At 48.5% G+C, this 18,299-nt stretch overlaps 1 protein-coding gene across 16 annotated transcripts in view; it reads left to right on the forward strand.

Moving 5' to 3' along the window:
* LOC144943769 (calcium-dependent secretion activator 1-like) overlaps positions 1 to 18,299 on the forward strand; it is a 366,726-nt gene that overhangs the window by 274,357 nt on the left and 74,070 nt on the right. For all 16 annotated transcript variants that reach the window (XM_078871583.1, XM_078871587.1, XM_078871581.1 and 13 more), the window contains exons 13-15: positions 2,474 to 2,610; positions 2,791 to 2,978; positions 14,434 to 14,535. In XM_078871583.1, the coding sequence (XP_078727709.1) occupies positions 2,474 to 2,610; positions 2,791 to 2,978; positions 14,434 to 14,535 (427 nt within the window). The remainder of the gene's footprint in view (positions 1 to 2,473; positions 2,611 to 2,790; positions 2,979 to 14,433; positions 14,536 to 18,299) is intronic.

An 18,299-nucleotide genomic window follows, 5' to 3' on the forward strand; every position in this document is an offset into this window, starting at 1 on the left:
TTTCTTCCCCTGCTGTCCCATCTGTCCTGCCGCGTCGTCTCCTTCTATCCGACCATTGGCGGAAACCGGGTCGGGTGACACAGTTATTCTCACTTCTTGGACTCTGTCCTGAAGATGCTGGGCGCAGTTGCAAGTGAAACGTCTTATCTAATTGCTGCGACATTTGGTTGTGATATTTGTTCTACTTCCCCTGTGTGAGCTGACACAATGACGATCGGTGCGCTTAGACGCTCGAACACGTGACCATTTAATTTGTTTGGCTGTGTCGCATGGGGGGGGGAGATTTGGCCAGGTCGTTGTGTTGCCAATTCGAAATATCAACTGTGAATCATACCGTTGTCTTCTAAAACAAACCTACATGTCAGGTTAATCGATTCCTGCGCCATAGCTGTATTATGAGCCACGATAATCAATTTAATCAGTGAATCGTTAGATACCTGGTTTTTAATGTACCGTGGAAATCTTTCTGTGTTAGTGCGAGCGTTTGTGTTTCGATATACGTGCGTGTATATTTCTCTATAATAACCAGATTCTCTTCAGATTACGCTGAAGATTATAGTTTTAGCATACAAGCTGTGACCATTCCACGGGGTGCACTGATGCTGTGCTGCTATGCAATCTGAATGAATTGGTCACACGCCTGAGTCTCGCAGGAGGACTGGAGTTGGTGTTTGGCTTCTCCAGTCCATGAGGCCTTAATTCTCACAGAAACGAGAGGGGGCGGTAGGGGGGGGCGGAGGGTGCGGCGGGGGGGGCGGCGGGGCGGTGGGTTGTCCTCGGTAATCACCGGAGAGGAAGCGGCAGGCAGGACGAACACCGCGGAGATGGAGCGATGAGATCGGCTCGCGTGCCAGAGTGAGGAGCGTGGTGGGTTGTGGTATCGTAAGATGGAGACCTTCGTCCGGCGGTAGATTGCGGCTGCCTATTGTGTTGATCAATTTTCAATTTTGCGTGAATCTTCAGGGAGACTTAGGGTTTATTAATGTGCTTACGGGTCTGTGGATTGTCTGATGGCAACGCGTAATATCTTGAGCGAAAATTTCCCCTCAGTTCGGGCTGCAAATCAAGAGGACATTTTACTCGGGTCGGGGGGGGGGAACCGGACGTTTCTGATTATTTTATGCAACTGCCCACAGGCCTCCCATTCAGGAAAATGTGATTGAAAGTTGGTGGACCACATAGAGATGGAGCCAGAGCATGCGTGAGAATGTCCTCTTTCAGGGTGACAAGGTGCCAGTTTGCCTGATGATGATGCTAGTTGTAACTACGAGTGAAACGTCCGTACACAATTGTTAAATGTGTTGCGAATCGATTTCCTTCATACAAGTGCTGCTGAAGCGCGAACAAGTAAACCCGTAAAAACAAAGTTTTTCACTATAAATCCTTTATATGCGTGGCGGCTAGAGTCTTCTCGTCCTCTGGCTTGAGATGGCTGCCACCTATGGGTCAGATGATTGTCTGCCAGTATTAAGCAATTGGTAATTAAATATTTATTTATTTTTCCCTAAACAGTGTAAAATTTTGGGAATTTTTTTTCACGAACATTAATTGTCTCGCACAACGAGTCTGTGTGGAAAATGTCAGCTCGATTGGATCACGGGAAGTGGGTTAAAAAACGACCGAAAGATTTGCACGGTCGTAAGCAAGCAAGCAAGCACGCAAGCAAGCACGCAAGCAAGCAAGCGAACTTAATATAAAGGATTTAAAAAATTTGGCACGTTTGTTCATATGACAACTTTATTAATTGGTTGTGTCGGGCGGAGAAGGGTTTACAACACACTTTTTACTTGCACTCTCTGATCCAAGCATCAATTTTGAATCATAAAATAGAGTTACAGAATGACATTGTAATCAAACAACGCTCAAGGTACAATACCAAGAGCGTCTGTGCAATTAAACTTCAAAAGTTGCTGAGTGTGACTATCTACGTCTCTGCGTGTAATCAGGACCTTTCATTAAGCAGTTAATGAAAGGTTCTGATTACTTGTAATAAAACAGTGATTATATGCGGATGGATCGTGCTGTGGCAGAACCCTCAATCCATCCCTTAAACGCTGCGAGTTCAAAATCCCAAGCGGGGATCAACCCAGCCACCATCATCATCATAATTCCTGTGGGGTTCATAAAATAAGCACCAGTTTAAGGGAAGTAAAAAGTGGTCATTTTTTTGGACAAAATGGCCCACGCCATAGAAATGCTGAATTTCCATCGGCCCTGGAAATCCACACTGCCTCCGCTCGTTGGCGCACCGAGACGCTTTGACTCGATTTTACTCCGTCGAAGAGTTCCCCGAACGGATTGACGAGGCCTCCTCCCTCCTTCGCTCGCACCCGACAGGCGGGCGGGCGGTCATCGCGGCCGGACGCGCGTCAAAGCTTGCCTGCGTGTGCCCTCTCTCGTCTGTCCGTGTCTCTCTCTCTCTGTCTGTGCGTCTCCGTTGTCACGTGCGCGTGTGTGCTGCCCCGATTGGCAGACGCGGACCGTGCCCAGAAGCACGGCATGGACGAGTTCATCTCGGCCAACCCGTGCACCTACGACCACGGCTCGCTCTTCCAGATGATGCAGCGCCTCACCCTCGACCACCGACTCAACGACTCCTACTCCTGCCTGGTGAGGCAGCCGACCGAGGAGGTCCCGTCGCCGTGGACAGGGGGACGGCTGGGGCGGCGCGCTTGATGTCTAGTTGATCTTATGTCCCGTGCCTTCGATTGGCACGGCTGGCTACGTGCGGTGCGAAAGAAGTTCGACGTACGTACAGTACCGTTTGCCCCGTCGCCGTGTTCCCCGCAGGGCTGGTTCAGTCCGGGCCAGGTGTTCGTGCTGGACGAGTACTGCGCTCGCTACGGCGTCCGCGGCTGCCACCGCCACCTGTGCTACCTGGGCGACCTGGACGAGCGTGCCGAGCGCGGCACCATGATCGACCCCACGCTGCTCCACTACAGCTTCGCGTTCTGCGCGTCGCACGTCCATGGCAACAGGTGAACGAGGCGGCCTCGGCCAGAGGGACCGGGTCACCCTAGGCCTGCAGTCACACCGCCCGGAGCCACACCGCACTAGCCTGTGACCAGGTCACCCTTAGCCTTCGACTAATTCACCTTTGACCTACGACCAATTCATCCTTGACCTACGAACAATTGACCCTCACCCTTTGACAAATTCACTTTTAACCTACGACCAATTCACATTTGGCCTATAACCAGCCCTGGTGGGAATCATACTCCTCCCTGTGACCTAATGACCCCGAATGTGCTCAAGCCCGTCAGGGCTGACCGTTGTTTGCGCTTGGATAGGAGACCGTCAGGGAATACCAGCTGTCGTAGAATGTGAGGTTGGCCAGGAGATGGCAGTGCAGGAATTAACGTGTGAATCTATCTGTGTGGGTCTTTAAGAGTTAACCCCACGTATGTAACGATGGCTAGCTCTTGCATTGCCAGCCATCGTCAGCTGGTCTGATGATTAGCCGTGGGTAGCGTTCATTTGTCAGTTGAATGGTGCCAGCGCATCGCGAGACGCTGTTGTATTGCATATTTGATGTGCATTTCCTCTGTACGGTGTTTTTGTATTGTCTGAAAGAAAAAAATTTTTGATGATATTTGGGTGAAAAGAGAATTTGTGACAGCAGACTATGGAAGTTACAAAATGGAAACATCAGTCACTTTAATTTTATTCAAATATGATCATTCATATTTGACGAGTGATTATGCCAGGATTGCTCACCTCGCATCGCGAATAATGTTCTTGTGAAAATTTTAGTTGGCTAAAAAGATGTTAATGTATTTGTTCCGTCCTTTGTAAAACTTTTATATATTGAGCATAGCTCCGCCAATTATAATTTGACTTGTTTTTTTTTCTTGGGACAGCTGTTTGAAATAGCATTTAATTAGTTCTTAATCAAATAAACCCTATCAGTGTGGGAAGGTGGAAAATAATAATTACTTATAAAATACCTCTGTGATTACGTATGTTTATGAATTTACCATCACGTCTAATTACTTGCTAATTCAGTGCTATTGGCTGACCTGGTAGCAGGCAAAACAGTGAATGTAAAGTTGCTTTCTCTGATTAATTCCAACGTAGCTTAGCCGGTGCTTGCTTTACCACGTGTTGTGAGTGAAAATTGTGCTGCAATTACAAATGAGATTAATGTTTTAGTGGCAAATGTGTTGATTTATTATCGTGACTAATTTGTAGTTCGCACGACAGCTTTTTGTCGTCATCGCATGCTTCCTTTAATTATTTGCACATTGTTTGTTACACCTTGTATTTTAATTTATTAACGCAGTGTGTTTTCCTGTCTTCTCTTGAACTCTATTGTCGTTGTTGTTGGTGTTGTTTATAATCCCTTTCCCAAACCGTTCATTAATTTGTCTAATTCCACTTTTTGACCAAAACCAAACCTTGTTCAATTTCAAACGAACCCACTGTTTTAACCGTCAACTGCCCCGTCTACAACCTATCCACCCACCGAATTCCCCGCCCTAACGTGTCCACCGACACCGAACGCGTGAATGGGTGGCGGGGGGGGGAAACAAAGCCAAGGAAGCGCTGAGCTTTTGCAAGCGCCCCAAGGCCAGGCCTCGGAGACGGCCGAGGGGGAGAAGTCTCCAACTCCCCCCGCGCCGGAGGGCGAGGGAGACCTCAAGCGTAAGGAGTCGAAGCGTGGCTCCCGCAAAGACGCAAAGTCTGGTGGGAAATTTGAGCCCAAGAGGTGGGTAAACCGAGGCTCGGGGTGGGGGCCCGGTGACACAGAGATGCCGCATGCATTTACGCCTGATAAATGCATGAGCCGCGCTGGGCTGGTGCCCGTCAGACGTTACCGGTTTCTGCCGCTTAATTGCTCATTCTGAATGTTGGGAATGCGGCAACGTCCGCGCGTTAACGTGCAAAGCGAACAGTCGGTGCGGATTCTGCGGGTCTCGTTGTGCGTGTGTATCCTGTGCTCCAGCGAGCGGGGTTGGAGTCTTTGCCGCTACGCCGCGTCATGTTGAACTCCTGGCTGTGGAGCACGATGCAAGTTACCGGTCCACATGTCTGCTCTCGATCTCCTTTGGGATTGCTCAGCCTCAAAATAAATTCCCGCTGCGCTTCTCGACCAACAACCACGTTGGGGAGACAAAATTGGCCGGGATCGATCCTGACCATACCGATCGCATGAAGTGCCATGCTGGCCTTCGCGCGTACTTGCTTACAGCACTTGCGACATTATTTTCTAAAGTGTAAATGGAATGTCTCCGTGTATTGGACCCACGGTGTATTCATACGCGGCGGTGCATGAATACACGTCGGCATGTGGTTTGCACAAATGCGTCAACAACACGGGCGCTGGGGCGGTGACGCCATCATCATCGGCGCACTGCGCTCAGAGTCACTCTTTTCAAAACTGTTTTTATAATCATCAATACAGCATTCCAGTTTGTGCTTGTATTCATAAACTTAATTGTATGTTAATTTCCAACATACTTACGGTATTATATGGTATATGATACAATACGGCACGGCTCTCGTCTTACACTCAGAATGTTACGCATATGCAATTAAGTGGCAAAAGAAACTTAAGTATCGTGGCATTTATAAGTTTTCATCAGGGCACCACCGAGCCTTGAGTCTGCAAGGCAGTAGCCCGTTTGCTGCCTGTTGTCACTTCTACTGTAGAGCAGAGACCTTTACCTGAAACCAAAGTTGCTTCACGGATGGGTGGAGGGGGGCACTCGAGAAACGTCACAGAAATTGCACGTTTTGCGGCCAGACGTTTGTGTGTCCTCTCTCGGATGCTTTGCCAATGTCGTAGCACGCACGCGTTTTTTGCCTCGTTACATTTCTTGGGACATTTTCGCCTCGGTCCACACGAATGCTTAGCGGTGACGATGCTTCGTGTGAGCTCTGTACATAGGGACAAACCGGCTACAGCTTGTGTCCTAGAGCACTGTTTACGCTTGCAGCACTAAAATCCAGAGTTCGTAAGAGAATCTTTCAAAGAAAGTGCAGGCCTATAATGCGGGTTTTATTTGACACCAGGTGGCTGGCTCTTGTCACGTAACTACATCGGTTTCAATCCTGAACAAACCTTCTATGGCCACAACCAAAGAGTCTACAATGACTGCAGGAATAAAGTAGCAAAGTCTCCACTGCTCTCCCTGCACTGCTGCATCAGACGGAAACATGCTACTGAGTGCAAATGTAGCCGGTATGCATCCTAATGTTCCGCAGCTTTTATGGCTGGATCTCGAGAAGGGGTTCTCATTGAAGCGTGACACAAAATAACAAATGATGAGATTCCATCTCTGAAGCTGACAGGTGCTCCTGGTATTAACGCCATCCTTAAAGGTGCCTTTATTACAACATACAAACTAGGAATATTAACACAAGCATCTGCCGGTTTGAACAACGCTCTCCGTTAAATGTTCAAGCAACACGGGCAAAGTTCGATGAGGTTCCAACGCCCGGCTCGTTTAACTTGTAATCATTTGGTTTTTGCACTGCTGTGCTTTCTGCTGGGCTTGCACGCATTGACAGTGTGTTTGATAGTGGCATGTGTTCTGGCAGTGTGCGCGGTAATTAAAAGTGAATGCTGCTCACCTCTCAAGAAAAGCACCACGGCCACACTCGCATGCAATGGGCAGCAGCCGAACAGCGACGAGAGCCGGGTATCACGAGCGGGATCGTCAAAATTGGTATCATCAAAAGGGGCATCGTTAAAAGTGGCATCGTTAAAAGTGGCATCATTAAAAGCAAGCGCACATGCTCTGGTCATTAGCGGCCATCGCCACCGAGGCGGTCGTCACGGCATGATGTGTCGGAGGAATCGCCACATCGGTGCAGCAGCTTCCACGGGGAATGACAACAGTGGACATTACGTCATGCATTTCAATAGCTGATTGGCTCAGCAAGTGGGTTTGATGTTACAGGCGACTTGGCCTGCAATGGCAAGAGCTATGTTAATGTTAAAAGGTACTTTCTAAAAGTAATGTGTGGATGCTGCTTTGGCAAGAGGTCGTATTAAACACGAAAAATCTGTAGCGGGCTGTGTCTGCTATCTGTTGGCTTTAGCATCATACTCCACGGGATATTAATTCGTCAGTTCATGGATGGTGGGGAGTGGATATTTACGTATTCGGTATGGCACAATGCGGATGTAGATAGCATCCGCATGCAATCCCATCTCAAGACGCCTTACAGAAACACCGGCCATTTAATAATAATAATAATAATTGACATTTGCAAGGATCATTTCATCCATAGATCCCAACGCGTATGACAGAGAAAAGCTCGAGTGTTCATCGGCAGAGGGACGCAGGGACAGTGACCAGCCTGCTCTCGTATTGTTCAGCACGCCGCTGAAAGAAAGTTGTGGGGTTGACAACTGCTGTGTCGGTGAGACCAGTGAACTCTCTGTCTGCAATGTTTGTGAGCCCAGATTAAGATCATTTGGTTTTCAGATTGTGCTCGTTATGAGCACATGCCCTTCCAGAACATCATGAGAATTCTACGTGAGTCACGATCACATGTCTGTATTCTAAAAATGAACAAGTCTCCGGTTTGTTTAATCGCGTTAATAGATCGATGATAGATCAAATGTAGCTGCTGCTGGTCTTCCGATACTGATGTGCCTGTCGTAGTAGCACTTGTGTAAATAGTCCACGAGCCCAGATCGGTGTCAAACTCGTCGGTGCCACTTGGGATGGCGTGACTTTAGCGGCTTCCAATTTCTTTACGTGGCCAATAACGGTGAATTATTCTTTAACCGTTTAATTTCTCTGTGTTTAGTTTGTTATCCTTCCTCCGCACCTCCGATTAGCACGGATGGCTACGTGCGGTGCGAAAGAAGCTCAACATACATACATATGTACAAACTGAGTTGGGTATAAAATAATGCACTCACATTTGCTAGAGTTGTGCTACCCAAGGTGGTACGAGCCGCATGGCTCACAGGGCTATATCTAATCAATGAAACTTGAAACGAATTTCAGCTCTGGCCCGTGGACTGCAACGAGAATGACCTTTGACCGATTTTGACGTCACTAATTTATTCTCCCTAGCCGATGAGCCGTCGTCGTGAGGTCGACAAGATTTCCTTGCTTAAACAAATGCTGCTGAATACACTAATCTCGACGGCCCATTGGCCGATAGATTAAATGTTATTTCCTTTCGGGGATAAAGCAAATCCCTTAGTTTTTATTTATTTAAAAAAATTGACAAATGACAACCGCTGTGATAATAAGTCCTGGAAAAAATTTCGCTTGAAATAAGCCTACCGTTAGGCTGATTAAATTTCTTTTTTTATATATATAAACAGAGTTTCTAATTCGCGAAAACAATTTCACCGTCTCTTTTGGCCGTACGTGTGGATCGTGCCACTTATTTGACGAGGAGGCTGCTGCTGCTCGGCATTAAACCCCCACCTCGGGCTCCAGCGGAGAGGAGGCACGCAGAAGCCCGTGTCGCACTTTGCTCTTTGCAACTTGGGACCTTCTGTCCAAGTTGGCCTCCCAGCCGCTGATGTGGCCGTTGTTCGCTTTTGCTCAATGGGTCCTGGAACGCGGCCGCATATCTGCGTCGTGTGTGCGTGCGTTCTGATCTCGCCGTTGCTTTACACGGGCAAAGTGAGCAAACTCCGGTCATCCTGGCAGCAGCGGCTTTTGACTAGCCATCGAACAAAGACGGCCACTGCATAGCGTGCTTTCAGATGCTATATACACAACTCGAGAATACACTACATTAGAATACACTACACGATGCTGCATGATATACTACACCTTTGGCTAGCCAGTGAACAATGACGGTCAGCGCATCGCGCGCTTTCATGGTGCGATTCTTCGGCCGTCTGGAACGCTCTTCATTCCGATATTAGGAAGCCACTGGAGCTATGCACGGTTAAATTATCTAGATTGAAAACTAATTTATTTAGAACTGCTTTTCATGTTTAGGTTGTTGTCCTTCCCCCACACCTCCGATTAGCACAGTTGGCTGCGTACGGCGCGAAATAAGTTTAACATACATTCATACAGCCTGCCAGAATCATACACCTAATTAAATTAAATAGTAAATGTGTCGGTGATGGAGTAAAGAGTGAGTGCTCTCACATCCTCTAGCATGGAAGAGAAGGCCAATTACCCTCTAGAGGGGCGGTAGAACTCCCTTTAGTGGAGGCACTTCTGGCAACAGTGGTGTGAGCAGGAAATTGCAGCGCTGCACCTTTTTTTTAACGAAATTAAGATTGTTTCAAATAAGTGCTGCCGAGTCTAAAAGCCTCAGTACTGCTTTAAGACTTGCGTACGATTTTTCACGTTTCAATCATCCACAGTTTGGCATAACAAATTTTGTCAGAAAATATTCAAAGTAATTTGTTGTTTGTACATTACCATTATTAATCGTATTTACAAACCACGTGTTTGACTTCTGATATAATTACGTTTTTCATGGATGTCTCTGCTAACGCTAAATTCAGCTCGTTCATTGTAACGAACTGCGTGTAAAGCGCTACTTTCACGTGCTGCGATATGAACCTGGCGACCCGAGTTTGATTCCTGGCCATGGCTAGAATCGGTGGTATCTGAAACGTTTTTGGTTCCCCCACCAACCGCCACTGACCAGCGTGGTGAAATATGGTCAAACAACCTCCTGTGGCGTGCACAGCTGGGGAAGGCCTTCATCTAGCAGTGGATTAACACACACGGCTGTAAATTCTAAATACTATTTGTAATTATTATTCATCTTTACCCAGGAAAGCCTCGCTCAGGTTTTTCGCAATTGGGGAGGGGGGGTCGCGGCGATGATTGCTCTCCGGTGCGTATGATCCCAATTGAGTAATCTGCCATTCATTTTTCTAACTTGGCAAATTTGGACAATGCCTCTCGCAGACAGTGGCCGGCTCTTGCCAATGACGTCAGGGGATCTTTAACCTCCACTGTGAAGCTGACGGTAGCGCGTCGTAGTTGTTGTGCATGTGTACTTTGAACTTCTTTCGCGCCATACGTAGCCGACCGTGCTCAGCTTGATAGTTACGGAAAGGAAAGCAGGCAAATCAAAACAGCTTCACGTTACAACGTGCACTTCGACAATTCGTCTGATGCACAGAGGTCAGCCGAAATATGTCTGTGGTCATCTCCGCTCCCAAAGCCCTGCTCGAAATCTGCGTTATCTGCCTGGAGATCACACACTTTGATGCAGAACTCGGGAGCTGCACAATTCCACGGGTTTATAACCAAGAGAGATGAGAGAGAGATTAAAATAATCTTTGCCAAGGCCTTGTTGCTTGACCTTTTCGAGGTCTCGTGCCTCTGAGAGTTCATCCTCAATGTCACTTTTATCTTTCCCCTGTGGCGAACAATCGCCACAAATTAACCTCTGCCGTGAGCCTTATTACGGGGCACGCCGGTTCGCATGCAGCTCTAACAAGCACGAGGTTGAGGCGGAAAATCTCCCGAGACGATCCAAGAGCTCGAATGCAGGTGCTTTCATGTCTGTCGGAGTGTCCCGACTGGTGACGGCCGCGGTGGCGGAGTAAGGTGCTGAGGAGCGCGGCGCGCGTGTGCGTGTGTGTGCGCGTGTGTGTGCGTTCACGACTTGAAGTTTTCATGACTGCAATGATCCATACTCTTTGGTTCTTTCGGTGAAGTCACGTAGGTGAAAATAAAAGAAAAAATGAAAAATGAAAACAACTAAATTAAATCACAAGTTGTTTTCATTTTTTATTTTATTTTCACATACGTGACTTTACCGAATGCGTACACGACGTCCGTGTCAACGGCGGGAGGGCTGCTCGCGGACAGAGCCGCTGCGTGCAGGTCGGGGGGTCTGTGTGGAGCGACGCAGAGTCGTGGGGGTGAGGGCAGCGTGTGGGGGTGAGGGCAGCGTGTGGGCGGACGAGTGGGCGAGGGAGGCAGGGTGGGTGGGTGGGAGGGAGGGAGGGAGCAGTGATCGGGCCACACTAATCATCTGCCCTTCCCCAGCCCAAGCCCGGATTAGCGTTTTTCAGGAAATGACAGGCAAACTCGGGATTTTTGTTTTTGCCAAGAGGTTTAACCTCCGGTGACCAAAGACGCCACTTCATTATCTGGCCCATCCCGTTACTCTACGCTCGCCGGGCACAGCCCGCGTCTCGCCTCCCGCGAGAGCTCTCGCTGCCTGCCACGGTTAAACAACAATAACAAAAAGTAGCCGCGGTGAGATAAGTCTCAGGATATGAATCGTGGCTTCCTAAACATCGGCGCGTACGATCGTTCGCGTGCGGGTTGTGTACTACGTGCTGTTCTTGAAGAAGCAAAAAAAACACACACACGGGAGAGGAAATACACGGACACGGCAGACGTGTGTTTCGTGTGATTTTCGTTGCGGTGGGGGAGAGTGTTGGTGCGCGAACGCGAGCGGCCACCGTTCAATGACCGCGTTGCGCTCTTCTGTTCGACTCCACATTGGGTGCATTATCAGGGCGGGTGGCGTACGTACGGTGCGAAAGAAGTTCAACATGCACACGCGTACATTATGTAAATTATAGAAAATCACAATGCTACGATGCGTGCAGCAACGCGGTCGTCGGACAGGAGAGGTGGGAGATTGTCCACACTTTACCCCACCACACACGACCTGCCAATTGGCGAACTGTGGGAGGATCAGTGAAAATTTTAGTTGCGTAGTCCGCCTAGGAATAAAAAAAAATGGTGAATTGGCTGAAATATTTTACGAACGTTTCAAACGTCATATATATATATTTTCACTTTAATATGGACAATATAAATGTAAAATGTGGTGCATTTTGAAAACGTGTAAATAACAATTATTTATTCGCAATAGCACAATTGTTACTGTCATCATTATTAAAACATGTTTTATTTGGGAATTATTTTGTTGTTAGCGAAACAGCAATCACGCGAGTGAACGTCAACGCGCTGTTAATCTACATTACTCGCTGCGTGTAAAAGGAATATTGCGTTCCATGTAATCGTGTAAAAATACGCGCTCGGAGCGCGATGTGATGGAGCGGTTTGTCGAGCAGCATATTCTTGCGAACGCTCGTAAGCCGTTAAAAATTGCTCATTTTCAATCCCCCTCGCGATGAACGGCACGGACCGCGAGCCAGACGGGAGGCCGGCCCTCCTGGTGATTGTGTACGGCCGGCCCCAGCATCCCTTCCACGGCACGGAATGTCCTTGTCTCCCGACTGGATTACACCGCGTGAACACGATCGGTAATGGGACATATGCGTTGTAAGATCATTTTCGGGCTGTCTTCCTTGATTGTGCGGAGATTTAGTTGTTCGTTCCGGGGGGGGGAAGAAAAAAAACACGCTTGAACTAAATAAGCGGCAGTAACTACAGCGGGGAATTTGTAAAAAAAGAAACTGCTTAAGCCCCTGCGGTGTCTCGTCTCGTGCTGTGGCCGCGTAATCACTGCTGCGGAAAAATCCGGCGTTTTGCAAACTCTGCTCCCGGTGCCCTCCGGCGTGCCGTGGAAGTCGACGTGCCGCTCGTTGCCGAGATCCTCGGGTTCGAACCCAGCAGCGGCCGCCCTGGTAAATAATGCGCCTGTGTCATTCGTGCAATCGTGCGCGCCGCCTGCTTTGGAGAGGACGTACGTGCGCACGTTGAACTTCTTTCGCACCGTACGTAGCCAACCGTGCTAATCGGAGGTGCGGGGGGAAGGGCGACAGCGCTAAACGCAGAAAGATCCCCCGTGGCGCTCTCCCGCCAAGAGCAGGCCCACAAGTGGTCGCCGGCATCACGGTCCAATTGGCCGAGTTCGAATACATTTCTCGCAAATTACTTGTGTGGCAAATAAAAAACCGCATATCAACATTGCCCCTTGCCGGCAGACTAATGCCCCAACCGCAGGCCACTACCGCGTCCACCTCGTGCTGCACAGGGACAGCCGCTTCTGGTGGGTGCCCTTGGCGAGACTGCAGCAGGGAATTAGGATGGTCGAGATGAGAAATGATGGAAGGTGCTTTGAGTTGCTGCTGAGACATTTGCACACCCTATGAATGCAAATACTTATCCTACGCGTGCCCTTTATCTAATTTATATCAATATGCATAGTCCTGATAAATGTGATCAAATAAAGCAGGCTCTGCGATTTGGGGGGGGGGGGGGCAACAAGAGGCGAAGTTTGAGAAGTCTGTGGTCTCGATGGTTTGGATAACACTCGGCAAGCGAGGCCATCGGATGTGGTGAACCGCCACGTTGGTGCCACAGGCGGTGCAAAGTCGCCCGCTAATCACACGCACTGCTCCTCACTGCTCGATTGGCTCACAAAGGCCACGCGATTACAACGCTTGCATGTGATTCGGCCGCATGCATCGTGTGCATGCATTGCTGAGCTTTCACATTCACGCAACGTGGTTTTATTACGGAATGTTCGAAACCGGCCGGATGGTTCGGTGTCAAAGTCAACCCGAACTGAACGTACCCACTCGTTCACCGTCGCACCCCTGGACAGTCGCACAGCGATAGAGTGTGCAGGCGGTGCACCTGCACCGGAGTCTACGAGGCCAGGAGAGGCCCCGTACGGGGCCATGGAGGCCCTGTAATCTCTGGAGGCCCTGTAATCTCTGGGGTACGAAGAGGGTGGGGCAGGGCCCGTTGCATTGCCTGCACCGGGGCCCGTGCAACCCACTCTACGCGGCCGTCCCTTTTGTAACTCGAGGTTCTACTGCCAGAGCCAAGGGAGGTTAGAGCAAGATCAGTCGGTAATTGGATGGGAGGTGATTGACATTAAAGCGGGGTGTTGGCGTGAAGTTGTCTCAGACTTTGGTGGTGGCATTTTGTATGTGTGTACGTTGAACTTCTCTCGCACCGTACGTAGCCAACCGTGCTCATCGGAGGTGCGGGGGAAGGACGACAAACTAGACACTGTGACTGATTTTCACAATTCTACACGTACATTTTTACAGAAATATAAGGAAGTCCTGAGAAATGTGAAATTTTTTTGCGTTTGTTAACCAGCCGGCAGAATTTGTCCAGGTGGAAAAACATGACGCTGTGTATTGAGCTCCTGTCCAAATCCTCCAGTTGTTGTAACGTCTTGTACAAAATAGCACCATTTGACGTCTGTAATGCTCAGCAAGGAGAAAAGACACGGGCACAAGTATTGGCGCAGCGATAGAGTGCGCAGGCAGTGCAACTGCACTGAGACGCACCGTGACCCCCCGAGGCTCATGCCAACCACACGACAAGAAGGTGACCCCTGAGCAGTGTGTATTTTTTAGCTTTTGTCACTTGCGTAAATAAACCGCCGCTCAAAAACGATGACCCATTTACGCGTGGCTCCCCCATCTCCCGGGACTCTGAGATCTCCTCCACCCCTCCCCCGTGTTGCGCCCTGGATCTGTGTAGCCACAGAGGTGGCGGCCCCTTGCGCCCGTCTCAATGTTGTCGCCCTTTTGCCGCCCGCGACTGCGGCGCCTCACGCGGGCTGTCCCCCCACCTCCCCACCTGGCAGGCCGGATGGCATCGGAACGGTGATCGTGGACGAGAAAGAAACGTTCGAGGAGGTCAAGGAACGGCTCCGTTGCCTGCTCGAAAATCAGATCACACATTTCCGGTGAGTGCCGTCGACGGTGGTGAGAGCGTTGCACGTGGAATATAACATGGACTATGCGGAGCTTGGAGTGCGGAGCTTGGAGTGTTATCGTCTCATATGGGTGGGTTTTCAACAGATATACAGGCGGTTTCCGATGTATGACGGTTCACATTTACGATGTTGATATAACGCCTCCATGGATCGATTTATGATGCATGTTCCGACAAAACTCCAAACGCATTTGAACAGAGTCGGTTTGGTTTCTGACGTGACTTGGCATAGAGCTTTTGTTATTCTGTACGTAGCCAAATGTGCTAATCGGAGTTGCGATATCAGTCCTGGGTCACCATTCCCCAACCTGAACTCACTGTTAACTGACCAGCGTGGTCAGCTATGGTTAAACAAACCTCCCACGGCTGACGCGATGTGGGCAGGCCTTCACACACTGTGCATTTGCAAAGATATGTAAATTATTAGTGTTTATTATTTAATAGTCTGCTACACATACACAGTGGCACAGGGGCTCAGTACGGATTCCATATTTCAAGAGAAATACCACAGATGCTCAACCCTACTTTCCGACTCGAGTAATTCCAACATTAGGCACAAGATTAAAGTTTTACAATTGTCTAAGTTGTGTGTTGTAATTAAAAAAATCTTTGAAATAGTTTTTTTCTATGATGTTTATTTATGTACAGGCTAGGCGTGGTAGGACAGTGTGGTTGGCATGGGCCCTGGAGCAAGGTAGCAGATAGGGCCCCTGACTTCAGTTCTCCCCCCTCCATCTCTTTCATATGTTGGCGCCAGGGCTCCTCTGGCCCGTAGGCCCAGTGCAGTTGCACCGCCTGTACGCTACTCGACAGCTCCACTACTGGCATAGGGGCTGGCACACTTATCAATGAGGGTGGCAGACTGCAGGGATTTTATGATCTGGCCCCCACCTTCACGGAGTTGAGCTTGCTGCCATAGCAAGCAAAATCCAAACTAAACTATTATTCTTCTTGGTTCTTTCGGTAAAGTCACGTAGAAGGGAAATAATACAATAGTAAAAATATAATATTATTAAATATTATTTTATGATATTATTTTATTATGTTATATTTTTATTATTTTATTATTTCCCTTCTACGTGACTTTACCAAAAGAACAAAGAAGATGAATCCCTGCAGTCACGAAAGCTTTAAATCGAAATTTAAACTATTATTGTTTAACCAGGTAAGGCCCACTGAGCTATTAGCTCCTTTTACAGAAGCGACCTGGCCACAGATGATAGCTGAACAAAGTGGCTTATCGTGTGGGAGTTTATAGCAGCCAAACTCTCTAAATGCGCTCGCTGGCTGTCTCCGCCATGGCAAGCGGCAACGTTCACCACTGGCTCAGGGCCACCGCCAGAAATGAGCAATGCCTCCGGCGAGCATTTTGCCACGGGGTGGGGGCAGGGGGGACGACACTTTCACTCTGGACTTATCGACTTGACGCAACAAGAGCAAGAACAGCAATTAATAACAATGTTTGCGAAATGTATTTAAAACGTCCCGTTTGGTTTCGTAACGAGCAGGAGTAAGGAAGTGTTGGTGTGTGGAGAGGGTCTCTTACGACGTGCCTTGCGCTGCTGCTGCTGCTGCGACAAGCAGACCTCCAGTCCCCTTTCCCAGGGTTTCTCTCTTTGTGATTTCACAGTTGGGCGCAGTGCGGGGGTTTTTGTGCTCCGCTTGGTTTCTCAATCTTTCCTTTTTACAAAAGCCAGGGAACATTTTTTCTCGGATTTGTTCTCATTAACTTCTCCTGGCTGCGTGCGTTTGTCAGTGGATGGGTTCGTCCTGAGTTCATTCTTTACCTAAATCTTTGCAGACTATAATCTCATAAGCCGGCTCCATTCACACACCGAAAGCGGCATGTGAATTTATCCCCCCCGTCGGCATAAAAACACTCATCACAATGGTCATAACAAATACATTCAAATGTCCTTTTATTTAGCCAGGTGAGAGACCCATTCAGATTCATTATCTCATTTGCGATGAAAAAAAAACGTCTTCAAGCACAAAGTGTGCGAAAACAGTTTCATTCGCCCCCATGTTTTGTGTTTTGTGGGTTTTTTTTCCTTTTCTCCTTTCATATTTGGATATGTGTGGATTAAATCACCGGCGCGCGGGAATTGTGTGCCGTGCGGTCTTTAACGCGCGCTCCATTAACACGGAGAGGCGAGAGCTCCGGTAATCATCCGATGAAAATTCACGATCTCGTAGCTCGTGCTGTTACACACCTTGCAGAGCGGGAAGAATCGATCAGCGAACTTCACGTTCAGGCCCATCCCGCTGTCATCGCAATCGTGGTCACGTTAATCACCGCAGACCACGTCTCTTATCGTTTTATTTCATGTATGTTGAACTTCTTTTGCACCGTACATAGCCAACCGTGCTAATCGGAGGTGCGGAAGGAAGGACAACAAACTAAACACAAGGCAGTTCTAAAGAAATTAGTTTACAAATTAGATTTAAAAGGGCGTAGCTCCAGTGCCTTACGAATATCGGAAGACATTCTCTATTTAATTCAACGAATTCCGCGTGCTCACTTTCTTTAGATATTTTTAGTGTTTCATCAATCTGCTTGGAATTTTTTTACCATTCATTGTTTTGCACAACAGGGCTCCCTTGTAAAAGATTATTGTTTCTGTGCGCTCTCATTTGGCTCCATGTATTGGTTTATTTGTTTAAATTTTATGGAATTCTCTGTTAGCTTAACAAGTAGATCTGCATCTTGCCCTAAAGTTGCTTGGCCGAGTTTCAAGCGAAGCGTCGCGTATTTAATTTCCTGATAAGTTTCACCGTGAGAATCGCCCTTCAACCTTCCATTGTGAGCTCAAACAATAACAATGGGCGCGTTCAACTCTTGCTGCACGTGGCAAACTAATTTTGTTTGGCTGTGCCAGGTGATGGAACGAATTACGGCACGTATTTACCCACATCGTTACGTGGACTAACCCAACAAAATCATTCACAATAGAGGTTTTTGGGTTATATCGCGTAGATATATAAATGTGTCGTTAAAACCCGCCACAACCCGACACAGCCAACTGATGAAGCTAGTTGTAATTACTGGCGAAACGTCGTACTCTGATTGTAAATGTTGTGGCTTGGCTCTCCCACACACCGGTTAGTGCTGTACTAGTGACGAATTGGCCACGTTCTGTTCACGTGACAACCCTTACTAGTTGGCTGTGTCGGGTGGTGGCGGGTTTAACGACACATTTATATATTTACGCGATCTAACCAAAAAACTTCTTACGGATGATATTGGTCGCGAAAGCCTCCTACGTGTTAGACCAAAAAAAATCAATTTACGAATCACAATTGCTCCTATTTGTTTTATTTGTTTGCTCATTGTTCTTTTTTGGCGACCCCGACAGTTTCACCACGGGCCACCCCCCTCCCTCCCTCCCTCCTGCAAATGTTTGTCCGAGCGTTCTCGTTGTTTGGCGAAGACGCCCGGTGAGGCGACGAGACACGATGCTGGTAATCCCGCGACTAAGTCCACCGGCCCGGGCCGCTATTCACTGGCGATAGACTCCGGCCGAGCTGGGCGGGAGGATCGACGGGGCTGACGCACTCCCGACCTCGGCTTAACTCGCCGCTAAGGTAGTAGCAGCAGCAGCAGAAGAAGTGTGAGAAGTCACGATAACAATGCACACAACAACATTGATGTTAGGAGTGAGGCAGAGAGGGAGATGGGTGCGTGGCTGGATGGGCGTGAAGGTAGCTGGAGGTGCCTGCGGCTCCGTTGTTGTT

The sequence above is a fragment of the Lampetra fluviatilis genome, chromosome 32 (assembly GCF_964198595.1).
Source record: "Lampetra fluviatilis chromosome 32, kcLamFluv1.1, whole genome shotgun sequence".
NCBI lineage: Eukaryota > Metazoa > Chordata > Hyperoartia > Petromyzontiformes > Petromyzontidae > Lampetra > Lampetra fluviatilis.